The following is a 13,593-nucleotide window of genomic DNA, read 5'->3' as shown; positions in this document are numbered from 1 at the left end:
CGAAAGGCAAAGACATGAACATCTTTTTTAAAGCTATAGATAAGAGCAAGCACTGACTACAACAACAAATTATGTAAAAAAGGCACTGTGGTCTGAACAAGAAACAGCTCCACAGCTTGCTGGCTTCTCCAAGAAGAACAGGGATCTTTTATGGACACCTCACAGGCTTGACATCCTGCTGAATTTTATGTATCTCTAAACAGTGCCTTGGCCAGCTTCTCTAGTTACTCAACTGATCTTGAAACTGCTTCTGATTTTCTTAGAAGTTTAGAGCAGAAGTGGAAGACCGCCTGTAGTCTGATCAAAAATACTTCTAGACTAAAGAAAAAAAAAAAGAAACCAGCAATATCTGAGGACACTGTCTGGAACTGGAGACTAGACTAGGCAGTATTGCAGAGCACTACCAGATCAGCTAGGCTGGCTTATACAATAGATACTGGAAAATTATGGCACTACAGCTGAAAATCACTATGCCTTTTGGGGTGGGGGAAAACTGAACACAAGGATTGTGGACAAAAATGCCCTCTCCCCAGCTGACTTACTCTCCTAGCTGTAACTATTTCTGACAGAAACAGAATTCAACTAAAAGGAGGTGTGAGAAGTTTCCTTGTTGTGGCCCCATGAAGTTTGAAGGTCAATCGAAGCACAAACCACTGTAGTCATCTCTTGATGGTGTATTTTTCAGTCAGGTGAACTGGCTGAAAAGAAATTGTCAGAAGCTGCTAATACTGAACCCCAAATATCAGAGGCACTGCCTGCTGCCCAGCAGAAAGGGTCTGCCTGGCCCCCAGGGCGAGGGGGGCCCAAGGGGAGAGCACGGGAGGGGGGGTCTCCCACCAGCAGGCTCAGGACACCGCTGTCACGCTCGGGCTCCTGGCCCACAGAGGTGCCACCAAACAGATTAAAGGTTGGCATTTTAAATATTCACTTAATCTTGTGAACTCTTCACACAAGAAACTCTCCCAGCCTCCAAGAGGCCTGGCTAACACAACACACACCACTACAGTATTTAAGTAAAATGCAAAGCGTCCTGCTCCAACAGGGAGAACACTCCCCAGCTTTCATTCCAGTTTGGGCTTTTTTTTTCTTTTATTTATTTTTTATACCAGTCTGGAAAAAACAAGTATGCCAAAGATCTTTTAAAGCACTTTTTCTTTGTTTGAACTATCATCAGTGCTAGAGACAGGACAGAAAGAAAACACTCAGGTGCTGGGTGAGCTTCCCAAGAAAACAATTCCACCCAAATAAACTGGGGCTTTTCCTCTGATGTGCCCAAGACAGTCCTGTTCCTTGAATTTGTGGTACCCTCATGAAACAAGATGCACAACCTCCTGGAGCAGCTGGGACAACACCACATGGTGACACTGGAGAGGAAATACACATGGGGCTGGAGAATTGCACATATTGTGAAGCCCCTGGGATAAAACCAGGAGTGATGGCATTGGAGCAGATCCCAAGAAGGGACCAGGGCTCTCCACAGAGCAAAGAAGCCTGGGAGATTATTCACAAGTCACATATGAACTGCCACAGGCTGGGCAAAACAAGACTAAATAGAAAACAAGAAACCAGAAGCAAAGTCAGAGGACACGGGGTAGAATTGGAAGTTGGACCAGGCAACATCACAGAGAGCTTGTGCTGGTGTTACAGGCAAATGCCAGCCAGGGCAGGGATTTCTTCAAGGAAAACGAGGAGTCCAGAAGAGAAACCTGCCAAGGAAGTGAGGAGTCTACAAACTGACCTTGCAACTGTGAATTTGCAGAGAGAGCTGGCACTGGACAAAATTGTGCTGCTCTCTCTCTTACCTGCAAGAGTCTTGACCTAATATGTCAATAAATCCTCAAGAAAATTAAGAGGAGTTTTTGTTTCAGTGAGAGGAAGACCACAATGCCAGCTGAGCCAGAGCAAACAGGGACTCTTCATCTCCAGAAGGCTCTCAGAGAGGAAGAGACCTAATGAATAAAAGTACTGTCTTTTATTAAGATTTGGAAAATATAATACAACATTTTCCAGGGGCAAAAAATGAGAAAGATGTGAATATAAAACCCGAGTTGGATTCTTCTTTCCTTTACCTCTCCCACTCTGCCTGATGGCTCTAGGAAGAGGCTCTCTATGGCAGAAAGGGTAAGGGATGCAAAAGCATCTTGCCAAAGACTGCAATGTCCGCCTCTGAAACCAACCTGCAGCCACCGGCCTCACAAGCATCCCTCTAGAGGTCCCAGCTCCTGCAGTCTACTCCAGCCTGCTCCTGAAGAGGCACAACAGTATCTTTTTGTTATTTAAATAGGTATTCATAGAGGTACAGAACTCCAAAGGCTGAAGGAGAGGGAGGAGCAGAACTGGGGACAAGAGCTCATCATCCCAGCCTCTCCCCAGCACTGCTCTGCCAGCTGAAGCTCTGCTGCAGCGGTTTCACACCAGTGACACAAGGAGGCTGATTTTCCTCCTTTGCTGCTGAGGCTGGAATGCAGATGAAAGCTTCTGACTCATCCAGGGGCCTGGCAGCCCTGCCCTGGACCAGCCAGGATCCCTACACGGGCTCAGGAGGCCGAAACGCATAAAAGGGAAAAATGAAAGAAAATGGCGCCTCCACCTGCAGATCTCAAGTTATTTTTGGTGATATTTCAGCACTTAGGAATTATTTTCCTGCAGTGGTAAGAAAAACAGACAGGAAGCGTAGCAAAAAGGCTGTACTGGGGGAGGCAGCAGGAGCCAGTGTGCTCTGCGGTGCTGGTGCCACCAGCACCGAGCAGAGAGAAAGAGGAAAGCCAGAAATCAAAGACTGTTCCTTGTGCAAAGGCATGACAGGCTAGAAAAAGCCAGAGGAAGGAGCTGGAGACAGGATTTGAGGGTACGCTCCAGCAGCTGCATCTGCGTAGACAGAGAGATGAGCAGGATGGGTACCCAAGGCACCAGGCTGCCTGGGCACAGCAGGAGCTGCCATCGGACCCGCAAAGACAGGGGAAGGAGCAACGTCTCCCCTTGCACGCTTGTAGAACATGGAGGGTTTGAATGTGTCTGTGGCAGAAGGGGCTGACAAGCCACAAGGGATGCAGCCTGATCACGGTGGCTGCAAACAGGACTTGGCCCTTCTGGAAGTGGGGCAGGAAGATGCCTGACTGGGCTGGAAATTTTGCAGCAGTGGCAGTGGAAATTTGGGTAGTGCTGCAGAGGACAGAGAACAGGTGGGGGAGGCCCCCATACCAATTTTCTCTGCATCTAATTAGCAGCTTCTGCAGCCTTCTCTGCATTTCACTCATCAGTACTGAACAGCCAACAACTCTTGGCTTGCAGCATCCCTAAAACTATTTCCTACTGCTGAATGTCCTTCCAAGGATGATTTGCCTGCTGCACTGATGCTGCCCTTGGGAAAGCAGCACCACTAAATAACCACAGACACCAGCTTCACACCCAGGTAGTTGCAGAGCAATGTTCCTATGCCCTGCACACAGCATGGTGCCACACCACAGCAGGTATCACTGAGATTGTAGCCAAGGCCTCAGATAACTACACTGACATGTTTTCTCGTCAAACCACCATCCCCCTTCTAAAACTTCTCAACCTCCTCTTACAGAAGGGCATTACGCTGAAGGGGAAGAAAACAAGTTCCTGCCTGTAGAGCAAGGAGAGCCTGTGGAGAGCAGCTGGTTTCCCTGAACGCAGGTGGGGAGCTGAGCCTTCAGACAGCAACAGCTCTGCAAGCTGTCAGGACACCGCAGGCTTGAGGGAGACCGGAGAGAGGAGGTGGACAGCCCCAAGTATGGATGGCCCACAGGGCAGACTGACATAGAGCTGAGTAGCTTGGGATGAACTACTCACTAGTTCTAGCTTAGTCCTGGCCTGAAAACTCATCTCAAACAATTGCACCATCCAAGCTGTGGAATAGATGTTGCTGCCTTGGAGACCTTGCTTACCGTTCCACCCACAGGTCCTTCCTTTTCTCAATTTCGTGTTTTATCCTCTCTAGGACAAACAGAACAGTTCCTTGTGACTAATACTTTAGAAATTATGCAGTTGCCCAGACCTTCCAACCTTCCTTCTCCTACAGGTCTAGCCATGCCCATCCAAGGGGAATAGGTTCAGAGAAAAGAAGGTGGCACCATCCCAGCCCACAACTTTGACATTTTGAAGTTTAGACACTGTAAACCTATCAGATCTTTCTTTGTTGAAAAGTGAGCCCGCAAGCCCAGCACTCCCGAGGCTCAGACCACCTCCCTTCCTTTGGGAAAACCAGCCTGTCCAACATGCTGTGCAATGTCAACTCCAACTGTGTGCTTCAAGAACATGACAATGGTGCCTCCTACCTCTGAGATGGAAGCTGCATCCTCATTACAGACCCCTGATGCTGACAAGATTATCCTATGATGCTGAACATCCCTTGTGCACACAAAGTCTGGGACAACAGAATTTCTGTGCCGGCAGACACGTCTCCTTCTCAATGACTCTAGTTAATCCAACAAAGTGCTCTTCTCAGCACAGCTGTACCCACTGCAGAGCTTCAGATAACAAAGCCACTCAGCTATAGGTATGCCTTGTTCTCACCCATGACTGTCATGATTATATAGTAACAAAACTACAGTTACCCAGGTCATGCACTCTGGGTTTGAGAACCTGGAGATGTCCAGGCATCATTTCACTACATCAGTTTTCAACCCATCATCTGCAAACTCCACCTACAAGTTCCACTAAAGGCAATTAAGAGAAATAAGCCTTTAGCTACAGGCAGCCTCTAGCTCCACTGGAGACTTTTAGGGATTCAAAACCAGGTTGAAACATCACTGCATGGTGATCCAAAACACTCAGAGACCTGGCCAGTGGTCCCAATGCTGTGAGGAGAAAATCAAAAGATGGTGGTTACTCCAGTAACCTGACACACTAGAGACAAGTAAGAATTCTATTCACAGCAGCTAGAGCTGGGGCTGAGACATGTCTGCCTGGCACGTGAGACCAGCAGGAGTGAATGTTTCCAGATCAGACCAGGGAGTATTCCAAAGAAGACAGAGACAGTTGAAAAAGAGAGCAACACACACTTCTACATAGCTCACTTCTACTCTTTCATGGGAGTCATGGGAGCACTTACATCAACAGAGTTAAAAGCCTGATGTCATCAGCTACCAGCCAGCAGCAAGCAAAGAAGACGAGAGAGAGAAAGAGAGAGAGAGAATTGCTGCTGCCCACCTCACCCAGCTTAATGGACAAGCAGCTCCTCAAAGATGCCCAGTGAGCAGCACTGCTGCGACAAGACAAAGATTATTCCATATTGCCCAGCTGGGAAATGAGACTGGATATTGTTTCTGGTTTTAAGGTGAGATTTTGGGTAGCATAAGGTAAAAAATGGACAGTGTACAAAACTGCTACCCCTTCCACTTCCAGAGCAGGTCTGCATGCCAGAAAGCAAAGACTCCATCATACATCACCAAGAACAAAGCACTCCCTGGAGGATGTCCACTCCATTCCAGCTCCTCCTGGTGAAGCTACATCATGGCACATGCTTACAGAAAAAGCAATTTTTAACTCACTACCTTATTTCACAAAAGACACCGAGAAGCTGTTAGATGTCAACTTGTGCCTACCATCAAGCTAGGCTGTATCTGAACCAGTGACCCAGAGGTGAAAGGCTCATGCCCCATTATCAGTCTCCAGAGACATGTGATCCCCTCAAAACATAGGTTCCTGACAGGCATTTTCAAAAGGGCACAAGCAATTATAAGAGCTTCACAAATCACTTAACAATATGCCCATTATACAACATATTTTCAGCAATAGCAGCCTTTACACTGGAAATAAATAGGAAAGAGCAGTAGATGGGTGGTAGATGGAAGAACATTAATTCTCCATCACATTTCATCCCTAATGGACTGAAGTACAAATGTAAGTATGGGCATCACCTACTTTAACTGCCATAATTTGCCCACTGGGTTTGTGGACCATTTTGTTGACAGAACCATAAGCGCCTCGTCCAATTTCTCCAAGGTCTTTCAAGTCCTCTGCTGTAAAATCCCAATGTTGTTCAGGGGAAATCTTCAATTTTCCTGATGATTCAATGCTGTGTGTTCTCAGTCTCTCTCTGTCAAAAATATTGGGAAGCAATTTTTCCACATTTTAAATAGTCTGTAAATTTCTCTTTTCAGCACTTGATTAAACATTAGAAGAGAGGGGTTCACAAAGGCTACAGCAACAATCTGATTCCACAGAGGATTTTGGTGGGGGTAGGGGGTGGCAGGGGTGAGGGAAAATGTTAAATCAAAAATGACATACACTTGCTCACAGCTTCAATTAAGGATAAGTTTCTCCAGCTGTGGTGTAAAATTCAATGTGTCTCATATAGTAGAGTCATTCTAATCACTCATTTACACAGTTCTTTCTACTTTGCACAAAATACACCAGGCTTTGAGCAGGATCTGGTAACATGCAGAATCAAGAGCCTGAAGAGCACTCCCAGCCCCATCTCCCCAAAGCTTCCGCTGCTCTACACCACCACACTCCCAGCAACTGTTTCCCTTCTATTTGGGTTTCCATGCAACACAGGCAAGCTCTTCTGCGTGCATCAAGGGGATTTTAGAAACAGTTTGCTCTTAATGGAAAACTGCAATTAATTAGGAAAAAAAAAAAACCAAAAACCCAAAACATTTTAGGTAATAATTTAATTTCTTCAAAAACAAATAAAGAGCCAATAATTTTTATATAAAAACCAAGTTGTTTGTGACATATGACAATAAAAACTGTTTGCTCAAGTGTGTCTTTACCAAACCCCTAAATTAACGTTCTTGGGCAAACATTGGTACTGCAGCCACCAGGATATGTCCAGGTAAGGAGTAGACCAATACCCAAAATTTGTAGGACAGAAGAGTTCAACAGTTGTTTTAATGTGCCCCCAATTACTCCTTCAAACGCAGCAATACTATCACTGAATTAGTAGGAAATGCATAAGTTATTTTCAACACTTTTAATCTTAAAATGCCATGTAAATTTTCAGTTTTTCATTAAATTAGCCAATTCACACTTCCTGGGTCATAAAGTAAGCCAAAAGCTTGAGTTTCCCACTTTCAAGTAGCAATAGTTCCCTCTGCAGGGCACACCGATCTCACACAGATATTAAAGCATACAGGTACTTCTGACAACCTTGTGTACAAGGGACACTCTGTCAAACTCATCCCTCAGACTCTGATCACTTCTCTTGGGCATCTGATCAAGCCACCACTCACTCATCCAGGGTCCAGACCAACAAGCAGAACGTACATGAAGAATTTGAACAAACACATAAAGCTCATCAAGTTTATCAGCCAGAGGAATAAACACATCATGGGCAATTCCACGCTGATAAATGTAATTGTTTATCAACCAGCAGTTGCAAACTGGTGGTTGGACCCAACCATGACCTCCACTGGGTTTTATTTGGAACCTAGGTTTTGCAAGGGCAGTGAGGTCAGGTCCAAAGGTCAGTTGACTGGAGCAGCTATGGTTCAAATGGCTTCATCTGCTGCACTTCAGCCTTCCTGTGACACTTTGGTTTAGCACTCCCTGGGCTCTGAGCAGCTGCACGTCCTGAACCCTTGACCCGTTCCAACCCTTGCTGAACAGCTCTTCTCACCACTTCAGTGCTGTGCCTGCTCTGATCCTTCCTGGTCTCTAACCTGCCTATCTTGAGATTTTTCAATCTGCCTCTCCCTACAGCATCCCTCCACTGCCCTTAGGAATAATCTGGGAAACCTGATAGTGCTACAATACAGCACAGATGTGATGGACACAGCAGCCATGGAGAAGTGGCACCCCTTCATTAGCACTATTTACATATCCTGGAGTTTCTGTGCATAATAAAACACTGCATTATTGAGTGGAGTTCTCCATAGAATTTGCTTACTAAAAAGCAAGGAATGAAAATAAGGCAGTAAAATGACCAAAAAAAAAAGAACAGAGAAAAAAAGAAAAGAAAAAATGAAAAGAAAAGAAACATGACCTCCAGACTTGCCAGCTGTCTTGCAGGCAGCTTATGTTACAAGCTGCATGAATCAGTTACTATCTAACTGGTCGACCAGCCTATTTTGTCAGTACCATAAAAATAGTTCTTTTCTGATGGAAGAAGGTAGGGGGAGAAGCATCATGCTGAGGAGGCACCAGCAAATGGGCATTTCCTGCCTACCTCTTGCCAGCTGGTGGGCAGGAAGAAGCACAACCATTAAGAGCTAAATCTTGTTGAAAAAAAGCAGGGGAAAAAAAGGCAGAGAGGTGTTACCAGGAGGCTGAAATGTGAGATTTGATTTTCTGAGCAAACTCTTTCCACCTCTTGTTTCAAAACAACATTTCATATTGAAGTTGTCATAGAGTTAAAAAATCTGAATGTTGACATGGTTTATTCAAACAAAGCAATTAAACCCATCTACACTCTTCCCTCTGTCTTTCTGCCCAGGAAGCTTTGCTCTTCTTACCCTAGATCAGAAGAGAAAGCAAATTTGAATTCATTATTTCCTTGGTACACAAGAAGCTTGTTTCCCCCCCAGCTGTAGCGTGAAAGCAGATCTGTGCCATTGTTCCCACAGCTGCAGGATGGGTGGTTCGAGCAGCCACGAAGATGTGAGCTAGGAAACACCCCTCCAAGGATCTGCACCAAGTGCCCTCTGCAGCTGTATTCTGGTGCAGAGCAGTGGAGCTCCATGGGTTTGGATCAAGATGTACCATCACCATCCACCCACAAAACCTCACATGTTGGAGCCCGGCTTCATTGCCATTATGTATTTATGATGTCGTCTGCCTTGCATTGCAATCACAGCTCCTACTTATCTTTTTTCAAATACCCAGGGAAACGGTCAAAGAACCAAATGACAAGTTTGACAGACAGACACTTTAATATAGATTTTCTTCATTTAGCTGATTTGTCACATGTAAACAATGCAGTTTTCCTTTAAGCAGCACGGTGTATCTTAAGAGTCAGTAACTAGAATTCAGTGATTACTTTTAGCATTAAAAACTGTGCTTTATAGCAAGAATTTTTCAGTGCAAACCAAAATCCCAAGGGATTCCCATGCCAAGAAAGCAGTTAAAAAATGCAAATCTAGAACACAGACTCTCTTCATTAATATAAAATGAGATTTTTCTGATGTAAAACTGAGGCAATACGAACAAATAAATCATCAGTGCAGTACACCTAGTACTAGATTTACACTGCTGCAGATACACGAGGACATAAATCCACAGGGTAGACATGCCCCCAAAATACAAAAAAGCCTGCCTAAACCCTGCACTACATCCTAGTGCACTGGCTACTAAAACAGCTTACTTCAGAAAATAGAAGCATAACCACACAGAACAGTGCCTAGTGGAGGTGAAAAGTAACTAATGCCTAGTCCCTGCTCCTACAGCTGATCCGATTTCAGTCCCTGTGTTTAGTGCTCATTAGAGTTTGCACTGATGTGATCAGACATATGCCTCCTCTTACCATTTTGTTTTTAAACTGTGCAATCCAAATCTCTCTAAGGCTGGGAATGTTGGGCAATATTGGGCATATATATGTTCAAAATGATCAGGGGGCTTAACATACAATTTAAAAAATAAAATTAAAAAAGCTAAAGGGGGCTAGGTACTCCCCGAATAGTTAGAAGTAGTATTTTCAAATGCACCTTCGGGACCATAACTCCTGACAAGTTGTCCAGGACTTGAGCTTCCAACCCCCCCACCTTGCTTTTGAAAAGTTGTAAAAGAAAAAATAAAAAAAATACAGGCTCAGGAGGTCATTGCAATTATTGCACTTGAAAGGCACCAATATATCGGTCTTACTGCAGATGGTTACTATGCTTGTCACAGCAGTTATTCCAGGGATTAGGAACACCAAGCAAGACAACAACTCCTCCAAACAGTTGCCCTTTGTCAGGAATGAAAACGTTTGTGGGTCCAGCTTGGCAGGAGGCAGGCGGATGGCTGGCGCCAGGCACTGCAGCCGGGCCAAGGGCAGGGTCACACGCGTTTGGGACAGGAGGTTGCTCACCGCAAGCTTGCGAGCTAGACCTGTGCGAGGAGGTTCACCACAGCAAGAGGCCCACAAAACCTCCTGAGGAGAACCACAGAGACATCGGGAAGCTCTCAGACAGGCTGTGTTAGTTCCCCAAGCCCTGCTGTTAGCACCGAACTGCAGGGATGCCAAAACTTTTTAAAACAAGCATTTCCTTGGCATGAAAAAGAAGGACCATGGGGAGAAGCAGAGAAAAGTTGGTGGATTTTTTTAAGCAAAATTGAAAGTTATCAGACATGAAGCAAGGCCAGAAAGATGCTGTAGGTAGCTACCTATCTCCTCTTTGTTTTACTTCATTAAGAGTTCTGCAGGACTCCCAGAAGTGCAAAAGTTGAGGTATTCAACATTACAGTTGACATGAATAAAACAAGTCTGCAGAGTCAAAAAGATCCAAGCTGTGCTTCACAAGCCTGCCTAGTGCTGTGGATTCTTTCAGGAAGTCTCTCATTCAAGTTCCTATTTACATCACAGTTAATGAGAATATATTCTACTTCTATATAAGTTCAGTTAAAAAGCTGCTTAACACAACGGGATTTTAGAAACGGATTTGTGGTCAATCAGCCAAAGGAATGCTAAAACATAAATCCTAACAAGCTGCAGGGTTTTAATAACGCCGTGCAGTGTTGTAAACTTTGGGGTAAAAACACTGCTTATGACTCTGGCTAACACATTCCTACCAAGTCTTTCAAATAGCCTAGCGAGGTTGTAATGCTTCTATCTCAATGTCCGTGTTACCTAGAATACAGTTTTCAGACCCTGCAGGCTAAGACTAATAAAACAGTAACCCTAGCTTAAATTTCACTGGAGAAAGCCTCCAAAAGAAAAGTCCCAATTTTTTTCTAGAGGGTTGAAAATGTTGGTGCTTTCACAAATCTTTCAGATTTTCGCAAGAAGAAATTTCTGCTTCCAACAAGCTGATGAGCAATGGTGTCCTTGCAAGACAGGCAGAACTTAATTAGTTTTGCTCTGACCCATGTAAACTATCCTGAGGCTTAGTTATATTTAATAACAGATTCCTATACGTGAAGAAGAGATACAGAAAATGTGTCAAAGGAAGGAAATTTTTTAGTTTTGCATCTCGTACCTACTCAGACTAAAAGCAAAAGCACACTTTTTCCCTTTCATCATGACCAAGTGGCAGAAATTCTCCCTAGCATTGCTCTGGCTGTCTATGCTCCTCCAAAACTGCAAACAGACATTAACAAACTGTGGATGATTGCAGAGCCACTTCCACAGCCCTCAAGATTCAGTCCAGCACACTGGGCTGCAAAGAGTCTTCCTGACTTCAGTGGGGTTTGGCTGAGGCTTTTATAACGTCAATATTTTGTATTAAGCTCCCCTGGTAAACTACTAATTGATTAACCCTGCCCTTGACACTGAGGAAACCTCTCAATTCATCATGGTGCAGCCTGTACAGAATTTAACTGAGCACATTAATCTCAAACTCATTTTGATTTGGACATGAGCCAGACTGCAGTGCATTCACTGAACCCACTACAGCTGGGTATTCAGAACTCACACTGGATTCAAGCATTTCAGTGTAATAGCAGAAAAAAACTGAGTTAATTAAATAATCCCTCTAAGAACACTTGACTTTTTTTCCTGAAACATCATGTCACCTGAGCCATGGTCAGCTACCCAAGAACAGGAAACAGAGACATGAGCACATCCATAAGAATCAACAAAAGAACCTGAATATGTACTTTAAATAGTTTGCAAAATGATACTGAGATGCAACATAATTACCGTTACACAAAAATCGCTCAATGGAATGACACTATTTCTGAGACAAATTTCATTACTTTAATAGATGCCATTTTTGTGGGTATGGAAAATATTTGACAATGGCTAACAGACAGTTAAGCTTACTGTAGCCTGCTGGAAAGTTTCTGGATGATGTCCGCTTCTCTCCTTTTGAAACTGAACGGGACAATGTGATTACTACGGAGGGTTGCTTGTGTATCACTTCAGCCAGGAAAAGTTGTGAAAATGACAGGAAAACATGGTGCTGTTACCACAGGACAGAATAACGTACAATACTCAGCTAGTCACACTACCTATGGAGTGCTTAGTGTAAGAAATTAGTGAGCTATGTATTTTTCTTCCAAATTTCACCTAAGCAACCTCCCCTGACTGGGAGCAATGCAGCACCTGATAATTTGAACTGTATTTTAACATATTAAATTGTAAGTAATTTGTTTTCTTACAGTAATGGCAATTATTATTTCCAACTGTATTATGATTAGAAACATGAATAATTACTAACCAAACACCTATACATTAGTGACATGCTGTTTCCTCAAGGCACGCTGACCATCATTGTTCTGTTTTTCTTGTTGTTTATGAGGCAGAACTTACTAAAAAAATAAAAAAAAAAAAATCTGGCTTCCATCCTGAATCCACCAATCTAGTACTGGTGGTCTCTCCCAGATAAGGTTGTCATTCACGTCATCCCCTCTCTTAATGAATAAATTTGCATTATTTTAACAACCGTGTCCTTTCTTATTACCTCCAGAGCCACACAACTGACAGATAAACAAAGGTGAATACCACTCTGTATCACAAGACTTCTCTAAGAACAAAAATCAGGTTCTGGATCCCTGAGCCCCTCAAGCCGTCCAGTTCTGGAAATCTCCTTTCCCAATACGAGGACTCATTATCTCAGATCGATTTCAGTAGCTCAGGCAAGATGGGCTCCTGCTAAGCACTTTGTGGAGGGCACATGGAAAACCAGCACTCAAGTACTTGTACAAATGACCAAAGGAGCTACCTACAAACAGTCAGCAATGAAAACACGGCTTTGCTTAGCTTCTTGCTGGGAACGCTTTGGAGAGGTATTTCAACTACACGAATCATTTTTGTTTCAATAGCTCTAACAAGCGATCTTTCCAATTTAAGCTTCCATATGTCATAAAATTCCAAACCTAGTCCAGAAAAGCTAAAAGCTCTCCAACTTCTCCTTTGGGATTTATTTTCTATTTGGGATTAACAAAAAAAACCTTTTGGGTTGCATCACAGACTGAAATAACCTGCAATTCAGTGCCAAGAATGTACCTGGCAGTATTTTTCTTTCTGTGGCAGACGAGGACAGATGGGAGACAAAGAAATCACTTAACTGCAAGAGAGAGATTGCTTTTTCAGAGAGATGAAGCTATCATAAATGTGGTGACCAAAAGAGAGCTCATAACAAGACTAACAAGACGAAATGTAACTTGTCTTTTTAAGTGCCCCTTCTCTTAAGACGTAAGATACTTAAAGGACGGTGAAAGCAACTGCCTGTTGAAGGTCCCCATGCTTCACAGTCCAGTAGTATGGTGAGATTTTAAATGCTGGTCTCCTCTGAGATAGCTGCATGGAGCATAGTTCTCTCCATAGTACAGATGCTTATAGAAAATTAAGGATGCTGTAAGGAGCTAGGCTAACAGTGCCAGAAAAGTCACCTTTTCCCATCTTTCACTGGTATGAAGTACCCACCTAGAACATCAGAAAGACAAAACAAACCCAGGTGAATTACAGAGAAGCCCCCACACACCTCAAAGAGGACAACTGCCTTCACACTGCTGCAGCAAGAGATATTTGAAACAATCACTTTC

General features: G+C 43.8%; 1 protein-coding gene across 2 annotated transcripts in view; it reads right to left on the bottom strand.

Annotated features, from left to right (window-relative positions):
• The window catches only part of MAP2K4 (mitogen-activated protein kinase kinase 4), a 109,007-nt gene that overhangs the window by 41,873 nt on the left and 53,541 nt on the right, over window positions 1-13,593 (bottom strand). For both annotated transcript variants that reach the window (XM_074921973.1, XM_074921974.1), the window contains one exon: window positions 5,890-6,064. In XM_074921973.1, coding sequence (XP_074778074.1) covers window positions 5,890-6,064 — 175 coding nt within the window. The remainder of the gene's footprint in view (window positions 1-5,889; window positions 6,065-13,593) is intronic.

Source organism: Athene noctua, chromosome 18, assembly GCF_965140245.1.
Source record: "Athene noctua chromosome 18, bAthNoc1.hap1.1, whole genome shotgun sequence".
Classification (NCBI taxonomy): domain Eukaryota; kingdom Metazoa; phylum Chordata; class Aves; order Strigiformes; family Strigidae; genus Athene; species Athene noctua.
The sequence above is the reverse complement of the archived record's forward strand: the minus strand, read 5'-3'. Positions and strand labels throughout refer to the sequence as shown.